This window comes from Talpa occidentalis, unplaced genomic scaffold (genome assembly GCF_014898055.3).
Source record: "Talpa occidentalis isolate TD23 unplaced genomic scaffold, MPIMG_talOcc4v2.1 talOcc4.14, whole genome shotgun sequence".
Taxonomy (NCBI): domain Eukaryota; kingdom Metazoa; phylum Chordata; class Mammalia; order Eulipotyphla; family Talpidae; genus Talpa; species Talpa occidentalis.
The window spans coordinates 28,372,629-28,400,089 of NW_023601433.1; the positions used below are offsets into that span (position 1 = coordinate 28,372,629).

The following is a 27,461-nucleotide window of genomic DNA, read 5'->3' on the forward strand; positions in this document are numbered from 1 at the left end:
GCTCACCTCAGGGAGTAGGATCAGGGACCCCACCATGGCCTGGACCCCGCTCCTCCTGGGCCTCCTGGCTCACTGCACAGGTATCTTAACAGGCTCACTGCACCCCAGTTCCAGGGCTCTGGGGCCAGCCTGGCCTTGACTCTGAGCTCAGCAAGGGCTGCCTTAGAGCCAGGATGCTCATGACCCTGTGCAGGGTGGGAGACTGAGCCACCAAGGCTGTTTGGTGTGAGTCTGAGGGGCTCTAGCTGCCAGGAGAAGGGGAGTGTTTTCTCTTTGGCTGAGGCCTCCATTCACCACCAGGCTCATGGGACATTGGGACTGGGATCAGGGAAGGCGCAACCTAGGAACCAGAGAATCCTGGGTCCTTAGTCTAAGGAGCGTGGGGGTCTCCTGCGAATAGGACTTACATCTTCACCTCTCTTTTTCTCCCTGCAGGCTCTGTGGTCTCCTATGAGGTGACTCAGCCTCCCTCAGTGTCGGTGTCTCTGGGAGAGACGGCCAGGATGACTTGTCAGGGAGACAACATTGGAAGAAAAAATGCTTACTGGTACCAGCAGCATCCAGGCCGGGCCCCTGTGATGGTCATTTATAAGGATAACAATAGGCCCTCTGGGATCCCTGACCGGTTCTCTGGCTCCAAGTCGGGGAACACGGCCACCCTGACCATCAGCGGGACCCGGGCCGAGGACGAGGCTGACTATTACTGTGCAGCAGATGATGGCAGTGGGAGCAGCTGGCGTTACTCACAGTGACACAGACAGATGGGGAAGTGGGACAAGAACCTCCCTCCCAGGCCTGCGCTCACTCCCACAGACCTCAGAGGCCTCCTAAGGTGGCCCTTTGGGCTGGGAGACTCTGAGCAGATTTTTATTCTCAGGGCTGCTGTTCCCCTGCTGAAATAAAGAGGGTGGGAGTCTGTTGAGCTCTGAAACTCTTGTCAGCATCCTGGTATACAAGGACCCTCGAGCCAAGGCCTTCTGGAAAGCCAAGGCCTCTCCAGGCTCACTGTCTTCACTTATCCTGGGAGTGCTGAGAGGAGTCAAGATTCAGGAAGGACAGTGTCTGGCTCTGGGTGGCCCCTGACTCTCGTGGTCATTCTTGTTATCAGTTCAGGATCACCCTGCACTGGAGCCCAAGGCCTGCTTTATGGAGAAGGACCTCCTTGGGTGGAGAGGGGGAGGGGCAGCAGCCATGTCCTCAGCCTCCCTGCTCCTTCGTAGGTTGACATCTGAGCATTTTCATAGAAAACTTTCACATCACTCTCTTGACACACAGCGAACGGAAGCAAATATCATCAGGTTTGGGGGCCACTCTTTCCTTTTCAAAAATTCTTGCCTATCATGTACAACTGTTTCTCCTTTCCTCTTTGAGCTCTATGTCCATTATACACTTCTTGGTCACTTGATCTGTGCATATTTTTATAACTGGAAATCTCATTTATTATGCCCTTATAAATCTGTCATCAAAATAGACAATTAAAAAAGTGTTTTCTCTCCTGGGATTCTGAGTGTTCATTGATTCTCTTCCTCCTAGTGATATCAGCATAACTTTCAGTAGCAAAATATAATCAAAGCAACAAAAATATTAAGAGCATCATAAATAATTATAGGATAGTGTTGGTTCATTGATCTGCTGTCACTAAAATTTCTGTAGAATGCAGCAGGATCTGACTTCAGTCTGTTCTTGCTTCACTTTCATATGAGACTCAGAGAAAGTTCAGTCTTGTAAGCAGGAGTTGTGTGATACAGTGTCTCTCACTGACCTGAGCTCCTCCCATGTTCCATGCCAAAAACCTTGGTCATCGATGGACACATTTTATTGTCCACAGTCTATTAGCTGACAGTTTTCATGCTCTTCCACTTTTGCTGAACGCTAAGAATTGGAAACCACCAGATATCAAGAGGGTTGGTGTGGTGGACAGTCTGTAGCAGCAGCAAATCCCTTCTGGAATGGAGGAGTCATTGCTCCACCTGCTGGGGAGCTGCCCGCAGACAGCCTGGCATCGTGCACCAGCCCTCCCATGAAGGGAGCCACATCCTCCTGTGCCATGTCCCTGCCCTAGAGTCGGGCCTCCAAGCCTGATGAGTGCAAGGGTCTGAAGACCAGACATGCAGCCACCTGGGAAGGCTCAGAAGGGGCATCCGAGCAGCAGAGTCCTGTGGGATCTCTGAGGACGACGGTCCCGCTGAGCCCTCCCTCGGCGCATCCTGCCCTCACCCATCTCTGGCACAGGGGTGGCCCAAGCACTCTCCCTGTAAACCTCCTGCCAGCTGATCCCACCCCTGAGTCAGGTCTTGGGGCACCAACTGAAGTGGCGTCCACCAGCCATTTGTCACCTACGTTCTCAGGTTCTGGCATCTGCCCCAAGAAGTTGTCCCCAGTGCCAAGTCCACGACCTGACGGTGACATGCAGGATCTCATTTAGCCCCAGCCCTTTCTTCCCCCAGGGCCATGTTCATGTTTGTTTTCCATGTGATCAACTGAACACCCTGTGGCTAGTCTTGTGAAAAATCGGGGCCACAGAGAGGGTAATTCACCCACGGGACTAGCATTTCATATCTCAGGGAATCCCCTCCTGAACTGCAGCTTCTGAATCCAAACCTGAACACTGGAAGCCTCTGTGCCTGCTGCCCCCAGTGCAGGGAGCCACCAGGGGGCAGCAGAGAGCCACCTGCATCCTGCTTGTTCCAACCTCCAGGCAGCTGTGACAGGGGGAGCAGCTGCCACCAGGAGCTAAAACCTAAGTGACAGGGATCACCCTTGTCAATGATGTCCCCATTTCAGACTCCATGGCTGCGGTCTGGGGCTTATCGAAATGGCTTGTTTCTCTGGCTCGTATTCAGACATTTCTGTTCTTCCACATAGCTCAGTCCTGCTAAAATGTCCTCACTGTCCAGGCCCCGGATGAGAGCTGGACACAGCAGGTATTTGATAAACTTATGTTGAATGATTACAAATGAAGACAGCTTGTCACTTAATACCTCACCTCATCAGCAAAACACACGGGATTATAGTGATCTCACAGGGGCACAGCTTTTAGATTCCTTTCCAGGCCTCACTCTCACGCAGTATTTTGGACCCCGTGATCTCCATGTGACCTGAGTGCACACGAGGGTACTAAGGCACAGCCCAGTGTCTTTCCCAGTAGCCCAGGCAGGAGAAATGATGGACCTCAGTGTCTCATGAGTGTGTGTGAGTGAGGAACGATCCTCATTCAGGATCTGCTGCTCAGTGCCTGTGGGGCGAGGAGGATCTGAGCCAATCTCAGCCTGGAAATGTCAGTTCCAGAACAGGATCAGAACACACGGACGTCAGCTGAGCTCTGCTGTGGCTGGACCCGCCCAGAGAAAGAAGACGACAGAGTCTAAGGGAGGAGATTCAGCCAGACCATGAGACCAGCAGGGAAGGAGGACCCCTGAGTTGAGGGTGGAGACTCCAGAGAAGTGTCCCACCACTCTGTGTCTCTGGGGGCTGAGTCTGAGTCTTTTCTGAATCCACAAAGCCCCCCAAGCAGCAGCCCAGGCCTGGCTGATTTGCACACCCAGCAGCTCTCTCAAACAGGGGATGAGACAGGCCTGGGGGAGAAGGGGAAACCTGCCAGGCCTCAGGGAAGAGGATCAGGGACCCCACCATGGCCTGGAACCCTCTCCTCATGCACCTCCAGGCTCTGGAACAAGCCTGGTTGTTACTCTGAGCTCAGTGAGGGCTGCCTGTGGAGGCAGGATTCTCATGATCTGGGGGGAATGTATTGTGGGTAGACCCCACTGTGCTCACTGTTTTGTGTGATCCTGAGAGGTTGTGCCTCCCAAGATTAGGGGAAGTGGTGTTCATTCATTTCTCAAAAATCACCACCATACATATTTCAGCCAGACTCAGGAGACACCGAGGATGAGGCTGAAGGAAGGGGACACCCAGAGGACAGGAGCTACTAGATGTGAGTCCAGGCAAGTACAGGTGCTCTGGGAATAGGCCCTGCACATTAAACCCCACCTCCTTTTCTCCCTCGATGGTTCTCACTAAGGAAGACACCCCAGTGTTGGGGCAATAGGGAGAATAGGAAAGACATCGCTGAGGTGTGGAGCTTTTCCACTACACTCTGGATTAACAACAAGGAAGACAAGCACCTGAAACTGAGGCCACAAGGACACAGGTGACTCAAGGCTCAAATCTGTCTCCACCATCTTGGAGCTAAGACAGGCTTATGGCAGTGAAAGGAAAAGGGAGGAAAGCTAGGCTGGAGCAAAGAAAAGCCTGGCAGGGTTTCATTAGTCAGACCAAAATCAGCCCCGACATGGAAAGGTTTTTTCCCAAGTAATTTCATTTTGCACACGGTGCTTTGGTTCCTATGGGCTTGGAAATTAGCAAAAGGTCAGTCATGTTTAGCACATGATCAGGTTGTCTGACCTCATGCTCCACTCCAGGAGCGCGAGAAGACTCTCCCAACAAGCATTCACAAGAGAGGTCCCTGCGCCCACCCAGTGGTTGAATTTGGGCTCTGCTGCCTCAGACCCATGTGCCTGGAGAGGGTTCCAGGCCTCTACACGCCACTCTCAGATGCTGCCCAGTGTCCTCCACCGGCCTTGAAGGGGAGCATGTCCCCCTGCAGACTGGCTCTGTGCAGACACAAGGGTGGGGCCAAGAATCCCAATAGGAATCTCTGTTTTTGAAAAGAAAAAGATATACATATATGGAGTTAGATAAGTTTTGACGGTCCAGGATTGTGAGGGTGAATTGGCCTTGACGTCACCTCACAGATACTGAATCCAGGGTCTTTGGAGACACTTCCTACTACTTGTTCCATCTTTTCTCCTGACAGCAGCTCCAAAGGGCCCCTCCAGCCTGTCATCACTCAACACCTATTTGATATTAATTACCTGGTTGCTCATCCTTACCATCATTTTCATTAATGAATTGATTTCTATGAATCATTTTCCCAATGGTCAGGAAATGACAGGTCTTTTACATGCACAGCAAATACAAAAGGCATTTTTTTATCCTACAAGAACTCTGGAGGGAGATGGCTTTTCCACAGAGACCCACCCATTCCCATGAGATCCCAGATCCGGCTTATTCTCTGCTTCATCCATACCGTATGGAGACATTGTTTTCCTTTTGTTAATGTAAGACCTGGGAGAGGCTGCTGCAGCTGCAGCTATCACATCCTCATTCAAGGGGAAAGCTGCTGTATGAATCTAGTACGACCCTTTCATTCACATCAAATCTTCATTGAAAAGCATCACAGTCAAATGGCACTTATCACACTTCAGCCATCACTGGGCCACGTTGTGAATCCAGACAAGGAACCTGTGAACGGTGTCCAACTTTCAAATAGATGAGACAACACACAAGGGACTCGTGAGGACCATCTGCTGTGTCTGAAAACCAGCGATGCTCTTGCTCTGCTCCATCCACAATACGGAAACGCCCAAAAGCAGGGACAGTGCCATGTTCATGCCATAGACCAGAAGGAGTATGTCCAAGACTGGAGTGAGGGTCACAGATATTTCCTGGACAGGTGTTCTCCCGTCTGTCCTGGGTACAGTCACCCCAAGACCCCATAATGGCACTGCACACACATCTGGCACCATGAAGAGTCATTCCCTGAATCCTCTTCTCCCCAGTGCCACCCTGTGACATGATAGTTTTTCTAGGTGTCTCAGGTGAGTCGTGCACGTCCCTCCTCTAAGTAAACGTGCTCATATTTTCCTTGTTGATCTGAGGCCTCTGTCCCTGATCTTGAGGTCAACAGAGGCCACATATGAAAGTGCAGCCCACGGACAGGGAATCACCACCTGAGATGATGCCTCTGAATGCACACCCCAGCAGCTGATGCCTGGAGCCTCCTGCAGCCAATGCAGGGTGCCCACCAGGGGTCAGGAAAGAGCCACATGTGTCAGGGTGTTTCAAAAACCCTGAAGGATGTGACAGGAGGGTTAGTCACCATGAGGGAACACCAGAGTTATTCAGTAACATTTTCCAACAGTCTCATCCTTGACAATCATGCACCATCTTCAGACTCCAAGTCCTGATCTGAACTTGTTGAATTACCGATTTCACTTGCACAAGGTCAGACACATCACAAATCATCTCCCAAACACACACAAGCCGGACAAGCTAAAATGACTTTGCTTCTTCACGCCCAACTTCTCTGTACTCACACATTCCACCTCCTACCTTTTGCTCAGAGACCCTCCTGACCTGCCAGAAAAAACCATCCAGATCCTAGATGGCAGCCTGGCACCCAGTATTGCTGCAAAAACTTCTGTTCCCTTGATTATAAATTAATACTTTTATTATTAATATCTTTCCCAAGAAGTATAGTTAATTAGGGTGAACATTCAGTCAGCTGCTAATAGAGTTTGCAAGGGGTCACCAAGCATTTCCTGGAAGGACATGACATCTATCTGACCTGAGCAAACTCTGGAAATACTGGACAACAGTCCCTATCACCAGCCTCAGACAACAGGAGGAAAATTTAAAATCTCCATGGCACCACGTGTGCTGTGCAAGGGAGGAGGTTTATTCTGTTCTGCTGCTCCAAAACAGCATCCTGGGGTGGGAACTTCCCCCACTAAGCCTCCTCATGGCGCCTACAGACAAGAACCAGAAAACACAGACAGATACACCCTGAGCTCTGCCCGGGAAGGGCCTTCCAGCACAGAGGCCAGGACAGAGTCTGGGGAGGAGATTCAAACAGACCATAAGACCAGCAGTGAAGGAGAATCCCTAAGCTGAGGGTGGGGACTCTAAGAATAATATCCCTGATGCTGTTTTGGAGCAGCAGAACAGAATAAACCTCCTCCCTTGCACAGCATACGTGGTGCCATGGAGATTTTAAATTTTCCTCCTGTTGTCTGAGGCTGGTGATAGGGACTGTTGTCCAGTATTTCCAGAGTTTGCTCAGGTCAGATAGATGTCATGTCCTTCCAGGAAATGCTTGGTGACCCCTTGCAAACTCTATTAGCAGCTGACTGAATGTTCACCCTAATTAACTATACTTCTTGGGAAAGATATTAATAATAATATCTTCTCTGAAACCACAGAACTCCCCGAGCAGCAGCCTGACCCTGGCTGATTTGCATACCCAGCAGCTGTCTCCAGCAAGGGGATAAGACAGGCCTGGGGGGAACCTGCCCAGCTTGAGCCTCAGGGAGCAGGATCAGGGACCCCAACATGGCTGGACCCCTCTCCTCCTGGGCCTCCTGTCTCATTTCACAGGAACCTTACCCAAGCTCATTGCACCCCTGTCCTAGGCTGAGGGACCAGCCTGGCACTGACTCTACTTAGTGGGGCTGCCGTGGGGGCCAGAATCCCATGATTCAGCTTAGGAGGGGCCTGGTATGGGTAGACTCTGCTGTGCTCACTGCTTGGTGTGAGCCTGAGGGCCTGTGCCTGCTAAGAGAAGTGGTGGGGAATTTAATCATATGTCATAAATGTCACACACATCCAGGCTCATGGGACTCTAAGGATGAGACTAGGGATGGGTATCCAGGGGATCCAGAAATCACTGGATCTGAGTCCAGGCCAGGCAAGCGGAGATGTTCTGGGAATGAGTCCTGCACATTAACCCCCCTCTCCTTTTCTGCCTGCAGGCTCTGAGGTCTCCTATGAGCTGACTCAGCCACCCTCAATGTCGGTGTCTCTGGGACAGACGGCCAGGATGACGTGTCAGGGAAAAAGCATTGAAGAGGAAGTTGCTGACTGGTACCAGCAGAAGCCAGGCCAGGCCCCTGTGCTGGTCATGTATGATAGCACCCGACCCTCAGGGATCCCTGACCAGTTCTCAGGCTCCAACTCAGGGAACACGGCCACCGTGACCATCAGCAGAACCCAGGCCGAGGACGAAGCTCACTATTACTGTGGGGTGTGGGACAGCAGCAGTGATCATCCACAGTGCCACAGGGTCATGGGGAAGTGAGACACAAACCCCTTCCCTGTTGGGTCACACTCTCCTGCAGCCCAAGGGGGATGGAGACACAGCCATGAGCAGCTCTGACCTGGCCCCAGATCTGAGTCCCCAGGCCCCTCAGGCTTCACGGCCAAGGCAGCCTCATGGACACCTTGTGTTGTGTGTTCAACAAGTTGTCATAGCCTTTTGATGTCCTTAGCGTGGTGACTGGGAGTTTTGGCCAAATGTCCTGATGAATCCCCAGAACCTCCCACCTTCCCCGACCTCTTGAAGTAGCACACTCCAGTGCGCCTCTGAAATTAGAATAGAGAAAACCATTGTAGTGGACACTGGAGAATGAATGAAGGACCTCTAAAGTCTTGATATGCACACACACACACACATGCACACATGCAACATACCTCCTCCAACACGCAGGGGGTCCCTGGCTGCTCACCAATGTGCCCTCTTGGGAGTCCTTGGTCTGAGAGAAGCTTTTTCCCTGCTAATGCCTCCTCTCTGAGAGACTCAGGGCCAATGATGCCCTGATGCCAGGTCCCAGGCCCTGCTTCCATCAGAAGGACCCTGCAGGATCTCCCAGCTGAGTCTCAGTTATAAGCACATATGGCGGTGTCTGCAGTACCTGACGCCATCCTTCCAGCCCATCACCCAAAACCGATGCATGGACCTGCGTGTCAAATAAGCTTAAGAGGCCAAAGAACAGCACAGACACCACTGCAGAGTCTGGAAAATTTCCTAAGAGCCCTGATAAGATAGTGTGGGAGGAAACTGCTAGAGAATTGTAGGATAAGAGGAAATTGTCAGGATTTTCCCCCCTCCCACCATTGGCCTCTAAGACCCTCACCTGTGAGCATGCACATGTGCCTGATGGCAGACACCTGGAGTAGGGTGTGGGTGTGCATATGTGGGCTCACGTGGGCTGAGAGGTTGGGCATAGAAGGGTGGCGTCACAGGGATGACAGTTGTAGAAGACACATAAACAGCAGCAGGAGCAGAGGAACAGAGACCATGAGCAAACACAAAGAGTCCAGAAAGGGTAAACATTCACCGATGCGGTGGAGGGGTGGGGGGGTTGGGGGGTTCCTACCTGCCATGTACCTGGTTGCTGCACTACAAATGATGTGAAAAGCTCAAAGCATGAAAAAGTCACTGAGGGCTCCAGGACTCTCCTTTACCCATCTTCTTGGATCATAGAAAACCTGCTCTGTGCCTTGCTGGCAATACAAGGCAGAAGACCCACCCAAGGACAATAGCGTGACCCCCACAGATTTCACCCCCACCCCATCACTACTGCCTGCTCCCCAGGCAGAGGACAATGGTCCAAAGTCAGTTTGAGAAATCATGAGAATTCGCCTTAACATGTAGTGGATTCACGCAAATCAAAGGCTGCTCAGGTGCCACCTGGAAAGTGTAAAGGAAAATAGAAATCCCTGTGCCCAGGAAAACAGAATTTCCGGTGTCTCTCAAAAGCACAGGGAGAGGGAATGCAAAGCACCCGTGACCCAACAGGAAATTCACCACACCTGGTGCCCTATCACAATGCCCTGCACAGAACAGGACATATGAGCTGTAATAATTGCTACAGTCATTTATTCAGACTGTCTCAGAAGGTGCCCAGAAGGAATAATTTGGAGAGTGTATCAGAAGTCACTACTTTGCGATATTCCACCTTCCTGAGGTCAGGTGGTGAGGGAACCTGCTAGGTGCAGAAATAAAGACAGCAAATGCAATCAATGACCAGATTATCTTAGAGTTGGAGGTCGAATTCAGTGAGCGTGGGTAAGGGAGGGGATAGTGAGAGAAGCTTGGGTTGTGTAGGTAGAACAGGCCTTTGAAGAAATAATGCCTAAAAATATTCAGACCTTGTTGGCAACAATAAAGGCACCAAACTAGAAATCAGGACGCCTTCAGCAACAAGGAGATAAAACAACCCAATTATGAGGGAGAGGAGTAATGCTCAGTGAAACTTGAACAGGCCTGGGTTCTATATCAAAGAGGCCACTTCTGCTGTCAAATTGCTCCCTACCTGCCAACTCCTGTATTATGACACCCCCTGTCCCTGGGCAACTGATCCGACGTCGTAATCTGAAAATTATCCTTCTTTGTTCTGTTCCAAAGTCCCATCTCCATGTATCCATCCACAAGATAAAGACCCAGTGAGACACTTGACTGAATATTCAGGGTGTAGGACACTACACCCTGGCAATCCCTCAGCACAGGTCACCCCTCCTCACAACTCCATCCCATAGACACACTGTGAAATTTCAGATTGTGCGCAGGACCCAGGAAACTAGTGCCTGATTCTACAGTCATGCTAACAACTCACATGGAAACAGAAGACTGTTCTGTAGGACTGGACAGGACCCTGGAGACCATGGGCATCGCTCCCTACTGTGACCCCAGAAAGAGCACGCCGGGGTTCAAAGGATCTCCAACCACAAAGGATGGTGTGTTGCCTGGGCTCTGGAGACAGGCTCCTGGGAGGACGGTCAGACATTGAGGGAAGAGAAGCACATGGCAGCAGGTTCAACCCTGGGGCTGGTGATACCAGAGACAGAAGGTTCTGGAAGGATAGACAGCTGACACCTTCAGGGCAGGCTCTTGGGGTGACTGGTCAGTTCTAGGACTGCAGTGACAGAGACCCACATACTAGGGGCTGACAAGTAAGATGTGTTGACTCAGTTCTGAGGATAATATCGGTGAAGGCATTGGCAAGGTTGGTTTTGGTTTGCTTTGTTTGGATTTTTGTGTACTCTGAAGAGAATGTGGTTTGTGCCTCTCTTCAGCAATGCCTACTTTGCTGTGTTTCCTCAGCTTGTAGATTCTGCCCCCTTCTTCCATGGGATCTCCCTTGGCAGTGTCTGTCTCCAGATGACCCATATTGTAAGGACCAGGCGAATAGGTTTAGCTTGTCGACCCAATTCAACCCACAACCCAATTCCTCCATGGTCAAGTCCTCCCCCTCCTTGAGGACACTGCAGGTGGAGGTTGCACCACCAAGCTCTTGCGATCAATCAGGTGGGCAGGACTGGAGGCCAACAAGGACCCTGACCCTCCACTAAATGACTGTCCATGGTTCCATCCTGCTCTCTTACCTTAACATGGTGACAAACCTCTGACAGGTGATGAGGTGTCCTCCTCGGCCTCCCATCAGGACAAAGAGACAAGCCCATTGTTGTCTCAGTGGAGGAGGGGTCTGGTACAGCTGCTAACTGGATAAGGAGCCCCCAGGACACCGCTGTTCTCTTTTCCATTTGCAGGTCCTGGGTCTCCAGCCAGCTTAGCACTGCTCTGCTCATGGATCCCTCAGAGCCTCTGCAGCACCATGCGCCTCTGTGGACCGACTAGGAAGGATCAGAATCAGGTGACTCTGCTACCTGTGCCCCAGCTTGCCTCACCTCAGTGATAGCAGCTCACCCTGAGCCTCCTCAGGCCTCATTGCTCACCGGGCTGTGTGATGCCCTCATGCAGGACAGGTTTGTAGATCTATGGGATGAGGGCCCCTGTCTCAGAATGGGGTGGTCACAATGGTAATGAAATAATACTCTGCACAGAGTCTGGTCAAGCATGAGGCAGATGTGCCCTAGTTCTGCCAGGACACCCCATGACATGTGTTTTAGGGAACCATGATCCTGCTCATGGGCATAAAGGCCCAGTAAGTAGGACAGGGTATCTGAGAGGATATTACTTCTGCTATCTATGCAAAGGGCATTAAATAGGTTAGCCTGTTAATGAGTGTGAGTGTGAATGTGAGTGTGTGTTGTGCCTGTGCAGTTTGATATTACCCTTAAAAAAAAAAAAAAGTCAATGTGTCAAATCCAAAACATTTTATTTCCCTCACTTTACTTATTCCTCTATGCTCAGTATCTATATTTATATTAGGAGATATTGTAACAGGGTGGTCCCCAGGAAAGGGGGAAGTTCCAGGTTCCCTGCCCCACCCAAGGGAGGGTGGAGCTGAGCAGGGAGAGGAGAAGCTGCAGAAGAGACTGAGGAAGGAAGCAGGATGGAGCCAGGAGACCTGGAGGAGGCGCATGGAGCCTAGAGACATGTGAAGAAACTGTGCTTGTCTTTTGGTCGTGGACTGGGTGACACAGATGCGGGTGAGACCCGTGGGGAGGTGACAATGGCAACTTTTATCTTGATGTTGATTTTGCTCTTTTCCTTCCGGGCTTGTCTGGTTGTTTCTGACCCTTTTCTGTGGGTCCCCACAGGAAGATGCTTTAGACTTGTGGCAGGCTTTGGGGCCTTGCTCTGGGCCGATCCCATTTGGATGGACTTTTACCCACGAGGGGACCGGTATCTTTGGGTGCTTCATTTAGAAACTAGACTCTTTGCCTTTCCTGTATTGTTTCCTAGTTTTATTAAAGTTCCTTCCCATTAAAGTCTCATATGTTCTGTGTTAATGTGGCGGATGGCAGAACCCATTTAGAATAGGCAGATTTGCAGGGTTTGGGCGGCCCCTCTCCCTGCCCTGTAACAATATGAGGATAAGAATTTTAATAGAGGAGGAAGAAAAAATTTTTATGTTCTTAACACATGTCTAACCATTGAAAACAATTCATGCTTATTAAATCCTTCAGTAGCAATCCCAAAAATAATTGCTCTCATTTCACCCATTTCACAGATGGGGAAGCTGAGGCATGGAGTAACGTGCAAATTACTCAAGTCAGAACTAGAAAAGGGACTGAGCCCACAGCAGATTCTCTGTCCCAGCATTCCCATGTGGGAACATAATTGGCCTGTATGAGGCATGTGGATTTGGATTAGGGAAACAATCCCTTAGGTGTCCTTGTAAATTACTCATAATGTAATATAAGGATCCCTTTCAAGAGAAAGTCATTTTCATAAATCTCATGAACAATCATAAAGTGATATTTTGGAATCGATCTAGATGGTGGCTGATCATCAGGAAATGTTACTGAAGTCGATGACTTGTCGTTCTCCACAGAGTTTCCAAGATTTTAGGAAAGTCCAATCGCCAGGACTGTGCTAACAACTGGCCACACGCTGCACTGAGACAAATAAGCAAAGGTGTGAGGACTGGCCCTGAGGAGTCAGCAGGCCCTGGAGACTCTGAGGGACACATGGAGGGGAGGAGGCGTCAGGGGAGGGGCTGTGTGGGGTGCTCCGCAGGGAGCAAGATGGACGGGCCTGAGGCCTGTGGCCCTGTCCAGCCTCAGTCACCTCTTTACACACAACTGGGAGGGGCAGCGTGTCAGGGGTGTCTATGCCCAGGGCCACAGGGTCCTCTCAGGGGGCCCAGGTGCAGCGTCTCAGCATGTGTCAGTGAGTCACATTGTATATTTTCAGCAGCAGGAGCCTGAGGTCAAATACATTAGTTGGGGATATTAGGGAAAGTGCACATGTCAACACTATACCTTAGAAAAAATCGGCTCCTGTGCCTACCTGACAGTTCTCCCAAAACCAGGCCTTTGACCTAGTTGGAAAAGGATCCTCATCCTAAAATATCAGGAAAGGAACCAGAAACATGGAGCCTGACCAAGGTCTCAGGTCCCCATGTCCAACCCACACAGAATCTGTTTTCTACCATGGAGGGAGCAGAAGGAGGGTCCCCACCTCTGGCCACAGGCAGACTCAGACTTAACTGAGAATCAGATTCCAGCCCCGTGAGCAGCTGAGTGTTCACTGCATAGACGCAGGGAGGTCAGACACCTGAATACAGAAGTGGGTCCCTGACAGGAGGGCCCAGAAGGCCTGGAATGAGGCAAGGAGGAAAACTACATGCCCAGTGCGGGGAGGGCAGGAGAATGAACAATGGGCTCTGAGGTGGCAATTCTGACCACCCATTACTTCTTGGGCATTTTGAGAAAATCACAGGAGCAAAGGCTGTCATTGGTTATTCCGAGAGTCTGGTGGGGGGCCCATGTCACACTCACCCAGGGCCTGGTCTCCATCAGGGTCAGAAGCAGTCATGCTGGTGACTGTCAGCACATGCAGGATGACATTCATCCTGGGCACCAGGGGGCGCTGTGGTCCTTTTTTGAAGCCCTAATTAGTCCAGACACTGGGCTGTGCTCAAGTGCACTGGGCATGACTGAGAATCCCTTTGAAGACACTTCAGCTGTAAAATCAGCTCTGACAACGAAACCCACACCTGCCATTCTTCTAAATTCAGGAAATCACCAGCATGAAGCCCTTAGGCTCAGGGCTCAGACAAGACTGAGACACACACCCTGGGGACTGGAGAGAGATTTGCATTGGCTGCCCCGCCTCCTGGAGCTGCAGGCAGGGAGGATAAGACAGGAGCATGGAGAGGCCAGTGCAGCTGGGAAGCCTTAGGGCAGAGCTCCTGGAAGCCTCCACCATGGACTGGGTGTCCTTCTATCTGCTGCCCCTCATGGTCTCCTCAGGTCAGAGCAGCCCAGACACTCAGGGGTCCCCCTCTCTGGTATATCCTGCAAATACACAGTCACGAGGGGCATCTGTCCAATCTCACTCATGATTCTTGAATCTTCTGTTCCAGGTCTCTGTGCTGTGCCTGTGCTGACCCAAACCCCTTCTGCATCTGCCTCCCTGGGAGACTCGGCCAAGCTCACCTGCACCCTGAGCAGGGAGCACAGTTCCTACACCATTCAATGGCTTCAACAGCTGCCAGGGAGGGCCCCGCGGCGTGTGATGTATGTGAGGAGTGATGGAAGCCACGGCAAGAGCCAGGGGATCCCCGATCGCTTCTCAGGTTCCAGCTCAGGGTCTGATCGCTACTTGACCATCTCCAACATCCAGCCTGAGGACGAGGCTGTGTATTACTGTGGCGCAGACTATAATCTTGGTGGGCAATACGGTTAAGCCACAGTGACACAGACAAAGGGGAAGTGAGGCCAAAACCTCCCTCCCCAGTCCCCTCTTCCCCACAGGGCTCAGGGTAAGCTACTCCCTGTCGCTCACAGGACCCTGAGATCTCAACTCTTCTCCTTCCATCCCTGTGGTTCTGACCTCCTCCCGGACAGCAGGACAGCGAGGGACACGGGTCATCACTGAGGTTGTTTGGACAACACAGCATCTGTGTCCTCCCTCAGGCCTGAGGGGTGATGCTTGGAGAGACAAGAAGGATCCTGACCCTGAGAGAGGGTGTGGACAATGACCATACCCCAGGATGCACAGCCCTGTGCCCCAGAATGGGCTCTGCTCAGAGAAGAGTGTGGAGACTCAGAGTTTCAGCGAATTGTCTGCAGGGAGTGTCCAGACTCCTGGTCCCCATGGAGGGAACAGGACTCCTGTCAGGACTGAGTTCACCAGAAAACATCTGACTCCGAGGGAGGCTGGACAGAGAGTTCTGAGCCCCATGGAGGGTCCAGACTGGGGACTAGTTGGGCATCAAAGAGCCTGTGAGAAGGTCTGCAGCAGGAGAATAGGGGCTCATTGGCATCTCTAATGGGGTAGATTATCAGCTTGTGATGCGGAAAATGACTCCACTCCGACCACAGGACTTTGTAGGACTGACCAGGACACATCAAGGGAGCCCAGCAGCAGGGATGGGGGAGAGTGGATGCTCACGGTAGAAGTGTAGACCCACCATGTCTCAACCTTGTGAGGGACTCACATCAAATGTACTTGGTTCGGTGGGGAGCAGGTCACTGGACACACGTTATTTTCCACAGCAGACATAGTGACTACGTGTCCCTGGTCCCAGCCCTGACCTTAGCTGGGTCAGAGGGCATCAGGCCAGACCCCTGTTGACTGTCTCACAAGGTTATAGCTCTGAGGGAGTCTGGGGGCTGCCTGGGCCTGGATGACTCCTAAGTGGGCAGGAGAGGAGGGGGTGCTGGGGCTGGAGAGGCGTGGGCAGGGAGCAGGGGAGCAGGACCCAAGATGGACATCAGGGGTCAGTCCTGCAGGGAACCCTGACACCAGGACGGCAGAGTCATGGGGCAAAGGAACCCTCCCCCCTCTCCCCACTCCAGTGACCAGTTATTCTGACCGAAATTTTATAGTCACTGTGTCCCAAACAAGGTGTCCAGGCACCCCTCCAGTGGGGGTTTCCTGCAGTCCTTCCACTGTGGGAGAGGGAGTCAGCGGACTGCAGGGACACGTGTCACACTCTACATACGTCTCACACATCCAGGCCCACGTGGGGCTTGTGGGTTATAATTTGGAATAATGTGACACTGGAGCCTCCAATGGACGAATGGGCAGATGTAGACATGACGATGAGAATGTAAATGGGAGGCAGATGAAGGTCATTCTCTGTCCTCTTAATGGTGCCCAACCAGGGAGGGAGATGCCACTGCCAACCCCAGGTCAGACGGGGACCACGTGCCCATGAGATGTGATTCTCATGGTCAAGGTGATGACAGGGGCAGGGGCAGGAGGAGGCCACAGGCAGCTCTTGTCCTGGGAAGGTGACTGCTGAGCAGTGTGGAGCACAGGGATCCTTGCAGGATTTTTCCCAAAACTTACACTGAAGATGCTCCATGCAGGCTTGTGTGTGCGCCTGGCTCCGGCTCTGCAAGTCTGGATTAAACATGAAGACAAGCACCTGAAGCTGCCGCACTGAGGCCACACAGTGAGCACAGGAACCAAGGAGAAAACAGAGACAAGGATTGAGCACTAAAGACCCGTGACCAGACTGACTTTGAGCCTGGGATTCAAAGTGCAGTGGCCAACCATGTCCAGGGCGGGCAGGAGGACTGTGGGGCCAGGAGGCTACAAGCCCCCCAATCCCCAGGAATCTCTGAGCTTGCTTTTCTCTGGGCCCCACTGGCGTTCTCTCTTGCTCCCTCTGTAGACTTGCAGGTCTCCCCGTAGTGCCGTCCTTCTCTGAGTGATGCCACCATCATAGCCCTGACCTCTAGGCCAGGTATGCACACTGATGGCTGCGTGTCACACCCCTTCTCCAGGTGCCCACAATCAGGCAGTTATGCCCCTCCTCATGTGCCCAAGAGCCTTCTGCGCCAACAGGATCAAGGCCACAGATGAGAGCCACAGAGGCTAGTGGTCTAAAAAGCCTGAAATTCATTTACCCTACAAAAGTAATCATACCAGTCTGGATGCCATTGGACCTGCTGGTGATAACATTTGACCCTGATCCCAACTTACAGCCGGGGCCAGGGAGACCAGGAATTTGATAATATAATCCAGGGTCACCACTGGTACTGTCGTGGCAACCTCCTGCAACACTGCTGATAATTGTAGCTGGTGCCTTCCTGGATCCCACCCTTCACACACCAGACCCTGAAGGCAAGTCCCTCATGAGGGCTCTGCCCACCCGTGGAAATGACCTAGCTGACTGGGAGCCAAGGAGCCACCATCACGGGGTTCACACCTGGCAGACAAGCAGATCTGGCCCTGATAACAACCTCCTGTATGCTAACAGTTTCACTCTATCTCTCATGTGCCATCTAGTAGTGGACCCCACCACAGCTTGTGCTTCCCCACATGCCAGAGACTGAGGCACTGCACCCCTTCAGCCTGGGTGTGTTTTCTGTCCCAACAAGCAAGTCTAAAGCAGGTGGCACAGCCTCCTGCTCCCACACCTTCACCACAGCAGCCTTCAGAGACGCCTCCTGCAGACCAGTGTGCCCATCCCGCACACCACACACCACCAGGGTGAGAGGCACCAGTCACACCACAAGGCCTACCTCTTGGTCCTTGCCACACCCACAGCCCACAGCCACAGGGAGGCAGTGCCAGTGTTGCAGCCACCCTTCCACATGCCCAGCAGCCCCAAAGCACTTGCAGCAAACCTACCAGCGAGTGGCTCATGCCAAAACATCAAGCCTCCCTCGTGACCATGCAGCTGGCAGCTGGCACCGCACATGGCTGCACCTAGCGGGCACCATGCAGCAGCCGACATAGACTACAATGCACATCCTGCAGCTATACCGGGCAGCCACGGGCCAAGGTGCACCCACAGCACCAAACCCTGAACACACCTGAGTCGGGGCTTGGGGTCAAATCCTAAGTCCCAGTGTCTGGGAGGAATGATAGCTCTATCCACAGTTCACCCAGATACAGCACCAGATGCTACATCCATGACGGGTTCAGCTCAACACACACTTGGGGAAACAGGAACTGCGCTCCAGAAGGACACTCAGAACCACCACATGACTAACCCTCAGGACAAACAAGTAGTGATGGTCCAGGTAATCACAGAGCACCAGGAAGATGGGCAACACCCCTTCGCTACTCAGAGAACCCTGGGAAAAAGCACAGGTCAGCAAGTTAGGGTCTCTATCGCCACCTCATGACCAGAAATATATCACCAACTAGCTGTTTCCCTGTTGGAACTGAGTAAATACAGAGGGAGGGAACTGTAAGGGACAGTGCCCAGCAACACAACATCAGCACCCTGGTAGAGTTTTGGCCTACCAGTGCTGGTCTCAGTCTTGCAAACAGTTTCCAACACCCCTAAAGATGCCCGCCAACACCAGTGGCACAGCGTCCCAATGAATAGAACTAATTAGAAAGCAAACAACAGGGAGAAGTAAAATTATAAATAACCAAGCAAGCCAGTAGGAGAAGGACACCACAAGAAGAACAGAGCTCAACAATGACATCCAAGAATTTCTCGGCCTATCAGATAGAGAATTAATAATCATCCTGATTAAAAAGCAGAAAGAAAATAAAAAGGAAAAAATGATTTGAGACAAATAATCAATGAACTAAAGAATGAAATTGAGACCTTAAGAAAAAAAAGAAAAGAAACACAGGAGATAAAAAGATTACTAGAGGAGATAAAGAACTCTGGGAAAAGCAATGAAAACAGAATCGATGAAATGGAAGAACAGATCAGTACTATCGAGATACAGAAATAAAAAGAGCCAAAAGAGTAAGGGAGAGAGAAATGCAAATGAAGCAGTAGGAGAGCACTCTTAGACAATTATCAGACTCCATGAAGAGAGGAAAATGTAAGAGTTATAGGCATTCCAGAAGGTGAGGAGAGAGACAAAGGAATTGAGAAATTATTCAAGGAGATAATTGAAGAAAACTTCCCAAGCATGATAATGGAGATGAATATAGACATACAAGAAAAGAGAACTCCCAATTACCATAATGAAAAGGAAACTACGGCAAGACACCTAAAAGTAATGCTTGTAAACGTCCAAGACAAGGAAAAAATAATGAAACTGGCAAGGGGGAAGAAACAGATAACTTATAAGGCTCACAAAGAAAAAGTGGAGAAAACACATATAAACAGGATTATAAATAAAAGAGGAGCAATCACAACAGACTCAGTAGAAATCAAAAAAATAATAAGAGACTACTATGAACACTAATATGCAAACAAATTCATCAACCTAGAAGAGATGGACAAATTCTAGAATAATATAATCATCCAAAGCTGGACAAAGAAGAAATAAAACAACTAAACGTACCAATTACAAGCAGAGAAATTGAAGCAGTAATAAAAGCACTCCCCAAAAACAAAAGCCCAGTTGCCTTCACAAATGAATACTACCAAACGTTCAGCAGTGAATTAGTGCCTATCCTACACAAACTCTTTCAAAAAATTGAAAAAGAAGGAATACTACCAAATACGTTCTACAAAGCCAATATTACACTAATACCAAAACCCAACAAAGACTGCACAAAAAAAGAAAATTACAGGCCAATCTCCCTAATGGACACTGATGCAAAAATCCTCAACAAAATCCTTGCCAACAGAATCCAACAATGTAGCCATAAAATAATTCACCACAACCAAGTAGTATTTATTCCAGGGACACAAGGATGGTTCAACATCTGAAAATCAATCAATGTAATCCAACACATCAACAAAAAGATGTATAAAATCTGTATGATAATATCCATAGATGCTTAGAAAGCATTCACCAAAGTACAACATCCATTTATGATAAAGGCCCTTGAAACTCTCAGGATACAAGGAACATACCTCAATATCATAAAGGCCATCTATGACAAGCCCACAACCAACATCATTCTCAATGGTGAAAAGCTGAAAGCATTCCCATTAAGATTTGGAACAAGACAAGGATGTCCACTCTCACCACTTCTTTTCAACATAATACTGGAAGTACTAGACAGAGCAATAAATCAAGAGAAAGACATACAAGGAATCCAAATAGGCAAGGAAGAAGTCAAATTATCACTATTTGTGGACGATATGATAATATACATAGAGAACCCCCAAAACTAAACAGAAACCCTAATTCAACTAATCAATCAGTTTAGTAAAGTGGCAGGATACAAAATCAATGCACAAAAATCAGTAGCCTTCTTATACACAACAATAAATCTGAAGAAGAAGAAATCAAGAAAACCATTCCTTTTATTATTGAAACAAAACAAAATCAAATACTTGGGAATAAACGTAACAAAAGAAGTAAAGGACCTATACAAAGAAAATTATAAAACACTGTTAAAAGAGTAGAAGTAGACACAAAGAAATGGAAAGAAATCCCCAGCTCACGGATGAGAAGAATTAACTTTATCAAAATGCCCATCCTACCAAAATCAATCTACAGATTCAATGCTATTCCAATTAAAATTTCAAGTCATTCTTCAAAGAAATAGAAAAAATATTGATGAAATTCATATGGAGCCACCAAAAACCCCAATAGCCAAAACCCTCCTGAAAAAAAAGAAGGGAATGAAGGTATCACTCTTCCAGATTTCAAACTATACTACAAAGCCATAATCATCAAAACTGCATGGTATTGGAACAAGAACAGACACACAGACCAATGGAATCAAATAGAAAATCCAAAAATAATCCCACAGATTTACGGTCAACTAATCTTTGACAAAGGAGCAAAGAATATGCCCTGGAGCAAAGAAAGTTTGTTCAATAAATGGTGCTGGGAAAACTGGGTCACTACATGCAAAAGAATGAAGCTTGACTGCTACCTCACACCATACACAAAAATCAACTCTAAATGGATTAAAGAACTAGACATAAGACCTGAAACCATAAAATATATAGAAGGAAATATAGATGAAAAACTACATGACATGCACATCAAAGACATCTTTACAGACACATCACCCAAAGCAGTGATAGTGAAGGCAAAGATAAACAGCTGGGACTACATCAAATTAAAGAGCTTCTGCACAGCAAAAGAGACAATAACAAAAACAAAGAGAAACCCCACCAACTGGGAGAAAATTTTTGCACACAACACTAATGGTAAAGGGCTGATAACAAAAATCTACAAAGAGCTGATGAGACTCAAAAAAAACAAAGAAAATAATCCAGTCAAAAAATGGGCAGAAGAGCTAAAAAGAAACTTCTCCAAAGAGGAAATACAAATGGCCAACAGGCATATGAAAAAGTGTTCAACATCACTTGTAATCAGGGAAATGCAAATCAGAACTACAATGGGATACCATCTCACACCAGTGAGAATGACACATATTAAAAAAACTAGCAACAACAAATGTTGGCAAGGATGTGGAGAAAAAGGAACTCTCCTGCACTGTTGGTGGGAGTGCAAACTGGTCCATCCACTAAGGAGAGCTGTGTGGAGATTCCTCAAATACTAAAGACAGAGCTTCCATATGATGCAGCAATTCCACTCCTAGGTATTTACCCAAAGGACACAGATACATTAATTCCAAAGAGCACCTGCACCCCTATGTTTATAGCAGCACAATTTACAATAGCTAAGCTTTGGAAACAACCCAAATGCCCAAAAATAGATGACTGGATCAAGAAGATGTGGTACATATATACCATGGAATAGCACTCAGCATTCAAAAAAGATAAAAACTTACAATTTGCAGCAACATGGATGGAGCTGGAAGGGATCATGCTCAGCAAAATAAGCCAGAAAGAAAAAGAAAAATACCGGATGGTCTCACTCATAGCAGGAATCTAGAAAACCTAAACAAAGGACCAGGAAAAAGAATAACTATGAGAAAGAAAAAAATCAAAATCAACAAACTATGAACCAGAGACACTCTGAGGGCGGGGGATGGGGAAAGGAGGGCTTGGGGTCAAAATAAGGGGGTTGCAATTGTATGGGGAATATAAAAATAAAAAATAAAAATAAAATATGGGGGACAGAAGAACATGACCCGTATGACAGAGCTAATCTTAGTAAGGAGATCTCTCTGTGGGGAAATGTGCAAGCAGCCATAAGCTCGTGATGGGCTCTCTGTCATCAGTCATTAAGGAAATGCAATTCAGACCAAACTTAGGTACCACTTTAACATCAAGTGTGGTCAATTAAAACAGATAATAACTAGTGATGACACGAATTTGGAAGAATTGAAACCCTCACACATAGCAGAATGGAAAAAGGTAGAGCCACTTCGGTAAACAGTCTGGAAATTGCTCTAATGACTAATTCTAAAGGTAACATATGGTCCAAAAGCTCTGTTCACAGCATAGACCCAAAAAAAGTGAAAACATATACCTACAGAAAAAATTGTATAAAAATGTTTTTTGTACACGAGGACTACACCTGAGAGGAGAAAGCATGCGTTTCATAAACAGAAACAATGATGTCAAATATATATATATATATGCATATAAAATGTTTGTTGCAGGATTAGTATTCCAAATAGCCAAATGGTGGAAACACCCCAAAATCTGTCAATGAATGAATGAATCAACTGACCAGGTTGTGTCCATAGCATAGAATATTCCTCAGCCATGAAGTGGAGTGAAATCCCACTCCATGTTCCAGTGAGACTGAAGCCGGGAGATGCTGTGCAATGACAGGAGTCAGCATTAAGACCACACACCACACGGCTCTACTTGTATAAAAGCCCTGAATAGAGAAATATAAAGAAAGACAGAGAAACTTACAGCAGTTGCTTTGAACTGGGTTGTTTGGAGGTAGGAACTGGAGAATGGGGTTCATTTAGTGTTAAAATTATGGAAAACTGATTGTAGTGATAATTGCACTATGATAAATATACAAAAACCTACTGCATTACATTGACTTTCATGGTTAAAACAATGTATTTGAATTTTATATCAAAATAAGTGGTGTAGATAGAAAAGGTGGAATGTATTTCATTCAAGTCTAACAAAATTTCACAGCTGTGAAAAATTTAAAAAACTTTCCCACAGGTGAGATAAATCCCATTTCTGACATTTTGTTTCAAAAGTCACCTTTTCTTTCTTCAAATACTGTTCTATAAAGTTATGGAGTCTCCTCACCGGTGTGTGATCTCATATGATGCCAAGGTCACTGGGTGCCTGATCCAGTCTCCAGTGAAACATCTAACTGGCCCCTGAGTAACACTGCACCCCGGGCATCATTGTTCATGTCGGTGTGGCCAGTACAAAGAGGGGGGCAGGTGACCACAGATGACCACCAATTCAATGAGATCCAGATTCTTCTATTTTCTGGTTCATCCAACCCACTGTGGAGACTTTCCTTCTTATTTTGTTAACATAAGACTTCAGAGTGGCTGCTGCAGCTCCAGCTATACATCCTTATTCAAGAGAAAACTGCTGTATGAGTCAAGGATATCTTTAATTCACAGCAAAGCTTCATTGAAAAGAATCCCATTCAAATGACACTTACAACACTTCAGCCAGAACTGGTCCACATGGCTGATCCAGACTGAAGGGACCTGTAAACTGTGTCCAGGTTTGAAATAGATGAGACAACACACAGGAGATCAGTGAGAACCGTCTGCTGTTCTGAAAACCAGCTGTGTTGTTGCTCTGCTCCATCCACAATATGGGCACGTCCGAGAGCAGGGACAGTGCCATGTTCATGCCTTAGACCCCAAAACGAATGTGTGCAAGATTGAAGCAGGGGTCACTAATATTTCCTGGACAAGGAAACGGAGGATCAACATGGCAGAGAGGAAACGCTGCGAGTAAGATCTCCCATTCAAAAAAAGTTAATGGGGAGGAAAAGCAGCAGGTTCCAGTGAGAACTGGGACACGGAAGATAAACGGGTGACTCCAGCAAACTACCCGAAGAAGAAAGTTGCCATAAATGAGGTCTAGAAGGCAGGAAAATGTGGAACCAAGCTTAGCCAAGGTTTCACCATTTTGTATATCCTCCACCTTGATATGTCAGTCCTTGTCCAGCCGCATTCCGGAGATAGTTTCAATAGTCACAACCCTCACTCCACTTGGTGATGACAAAGCAGACCACCCCAGCCGCCAATGAGGGCAGTCCTATCCATAAATGGGACAGCATCACTAACCGTCCAATCAGTTTGAAACTGTAACTGTGCATGCCAAAATGCCTTTGTAGTAGCCAATGAGTAATCGCCAGCTTCTTTTCAAAATTCGTGCTGCTTGTGACCCTGTAACAGACCCCTGTTGTGTTAAAACATAAAATGAGTCATTCAAGAAATAGTCACAACTTTTGAGAAACACTGTATTTGAATGGTCAACACAAAGCTTCAAACAGTCAGGACACTCCCCGCAAGGGAACTGAGGAAAGGCTTTATAGGGAAGAGGCAGAAAAAAGGCAAAGTTATGATTTGCTGGCCTAGATGTGAGTAGTGCCGTGACAGGGAGACCTGTGGCAATTGTGATTGTGTGTCCTCGGGTTTTGGTCTGAAACCTGAGGGTACACAGGATGAGACTCAGGTGCTGACACTGGCCTCTCAGTTCACGCCGAGGCAGCCTCATGGACGCCTTGTGTTGTGCGTTTAACACGTTGTCACGGCCCTTTGTTTTCCTTCTGGTGGTGACTGGGAGTATTGGCCAAATGTCCTGATGAATCCCCAGAACCTCACACCTGACCTGGCCTCTTGAAGTGCCAACTCCAGTGCTCCTCTGAAAACAGACAATAATAAACCAGAGACATCCTGCAGGGGAGGAGGAGGGAGAGGGGTGAGAGGGAGGGAGGGAGGAGCACAAGGGACTGTGGTGATGGTGCACGGGTGCCTTGGGGAAGGATATACTAGGGGGACTCAAACTAAGGGGTGGGGGAAGCAAATATTGTTTAAAAAATGTAAAAAAAAGGACAAATGTTAAAATAAAAAAAATACACAAAGAATAGAGAAAACCATTGTAGTGGACACTGGAGAATGAATGTAGGACCCCTTAGGACTTGAAATGCACACACACACACACACACACACACACACACACAGCACCTCCTTCAGCACTGCTGGGAGCCCCTGGTCACTCACACCAGATCGCTCATGGAAGTCCAGGGTCTAAGGGAAGCTGTTTCCCAGATGAAGCCTCCTCTCTGAGAGACTCAGGGGCAATGATGCCCTCATGTAACATGGGGAGCATCAGTCACCCTGAGCTAAAATTGAGTGACAGTCATCACAATTGTCAGTGATGTCCTCATTTCAGACTCCATGGCCTGTGGTCTGAGGCTTATAGAATTGGCACTGAGGATGAGGCTGAAGGAAGGGGGAACCTGCAGACATAGACAACCCCTGGATCTGAGTCCAGGCCAGGCAAGCGGAGGTGCTCTAGGAGTGGGTGCAGCATTGTTATGCCCCTTCTCCTTTTCTCCCTTACAGGCTCTGTGGTCTCCTATGAGCTGACTCAGTCACACTCAGGGTTGGTGTCTCTGGGACAGACGGCCAGGATGACGTGTCAGGAAGACAACATTGGAAGTAAATATGCTGACTGGTACCAACAGAATCAGGCCAGACCCCTGTGACTGTCATTTATGAGGATAACAACCAACCCTCAGTGATCTCTGACTGGTTCTCAGGCTCCAACTCTGGCAATGCAGCTACCCTGACCATCAGTGGGACCTGGTCCGAGGTTGAGGCTGACTGTGCTATCAGGTGTGGGATCCTGGTGACTTTAACTCACAGTGACACAAGTTTGTGGGGGAACTGAGACCCACATACTGTCTGGGTCACACTGTCCTCCAGCCAGTTCAGACCCTAGTCCCAGATCTGAGGTCCCCTGGCTCGCCTCCACAAGGCCCCAGGCCGATTGCGCAGCCTGTGTGCAAGGAGTGGATTTAGGCTCAGGGCCAGGCTGGCCCTTGCAGGTCTAGAATGGAAGAAAAAGGGATGAGAAAAAGAAAGAGAGAGGAGCATTTTTGAGAAAATTCATTTGAACAATAAGCACCAAATTTAAACTGTTAGGAAATCCCCAGAACAAAACGAGGAAATACTTTTATGGGGAAGATGCAGAAGCAAAGCGAGGATGTGCTGGATGGCCTAGATGCGAGCGGTGCCTGACAAGGGAGACCTGTGGCCCTAGGTGATTGTTTGTTCAAGTTTTGATCTGAAACCTGAGGCGGCTCAGGACCAGGCTCAGGTGCTGACACTGGCTCCTCAGGCTTCAAGGCCATAGGAGCCTCATGGACGCCTTGTGCTGTGAATTTAACAAGTTGTCATGGTTCTTAGAGTGGTACCTGGGAGCTATTGGCTAAATAATCTGAGTAAATCCCCAGGAACCTCGGCTTAATTGACTTGCTAAAGTCCCTCGTTCCCGTGTCTCCTCTGACATTATGAAAACAGGAACAATTGCAGTGGACACTGGAGAATGACTGAACTCTCCTAGGTCCTGATACACACACACACACACACACACACACACACAGGAACACACACAAACACAGGCACATACACATGCACACCCCACCACTGTTGCTGGGGACCCCTGGCTGCTCACAGATGTGCCCTCTTGGGAGTCCATGGTCTGAGAGAAGCTCCTTCCCAAGCTGATGCCTCCTTTCTGAGAAACTTGGGGCCAATGACGCCCTGATGCCAGGTCCCAGGCCCCGCCTCTGTCAGGAGGTCCCTGCATCATCTCCCAGCTGAGTCTCAGTTATAACCACGTATGGGGGGGTGTCCCATGCCTGGCAGGTTCACTGGGATTCAGGCAGACAGAAGAGATAGAGGAGCCCTGGATAGATTTGATAGGCCTTCAAATAGGAAGGAAGGAACTGAGCACTGGCAGACCAGCAGGCATCAAGACAGTGGGGCTGGAAGTCAGGCAGCCACTGAGTCCCCCACACCACATAAATCTCCATACTCTCTGGGTTCTCCTCTCAGTTTCTATCTCAGTCTCATCTCAACTCATCTCAGTCTGGTGATAATGATCTCCCCTGGGCATCAGCACTTGTAGGTAGGACGCCCATGTTCTTGCTTCTTGGCCTGGGTGTCCACAATTATAGGCATGTGGGACCTGTGCTCAAGCCTCTCAGTCTGGGTGACATTTCATGCCCCGTGCCCATGACCCAAGTGCTTTTCCCACCAACACGTTATCACATGTGGGCAATGAGACCCAGGAGGAAAGCAAGGACACAGGTGACAGCCACAGAGGCTGGCTGTGAGAGGCGGGACAATGTCTGGCTTAACTCCATTTTCCTACATCACATCATGGGTAGTACATCTTCCTTCCAGAAAGATCACCTGAAATCCGATTGTAGTGGACACTGGTGAATGAACCTAAAATATCTTAGGTCCTGATACGCACAGCGTGACAAAAATCAACTCAAAATGGATAAAAGAACAGGACATAAGATCTGAATCCATAAGTATATAGAAGAAGATATAAGTAAAACACTACAAGACGTACATCTCAATAACATCTTTAATGACTCATCACCCAACAACGAAAGTCAAGGAAAAGATAAACACCTGGGATTACATCAAACTGAAAAGCTTCTGTACAGCAAAGGAGACATTAACCAAAACAGAGGGACACCCCACTGATTGGGAA

The 27,461-nt window shown here is 48.7% G+C and overlaps 3 gene segments (V, D, J or C); all 3 read left to right on the plus strand.

Moving 5' to 3' along the window:
- LOC119244481 (immunoglobulin lambda variable 3-25-like) lies at positions 1 to 825 on the plus strand. The segment is given in 2 exon segments: positions 1 to 80; positions 436 to 825. Coding segments are annotated over 2 exon segments (363 nt in total).
- A 6,655-nt stretch (positions 826 to 7,480) lies between these two features.
- Positions 7,481 to 7,918, plus strand: LOC119244100 (immunoglobulin lambda variable 3-21-like). The segment is given in 2 exon segments: positions 7,481 to 7,484; positions 7,593 to 7,918. Coding segments are annotated over 2 exon segments (330 nt in total).
- A 6,319-nt stretch (positions 7,919 to 14,237) lies between these two features.
- On the plus strand, positions 14,238 to 14,719 carry LOC119244480 (immunoglobulin lambda variable 4-3-like). The segment is given in 2 exon segments: positions 14,238 to 14,283; positions 14,397 to 14,719. Coding segments are annotated over 2 exon segments (369 nt in total).
- Positions 14,720 to 27,461: the final 12,742 nt, after the last annotated feature.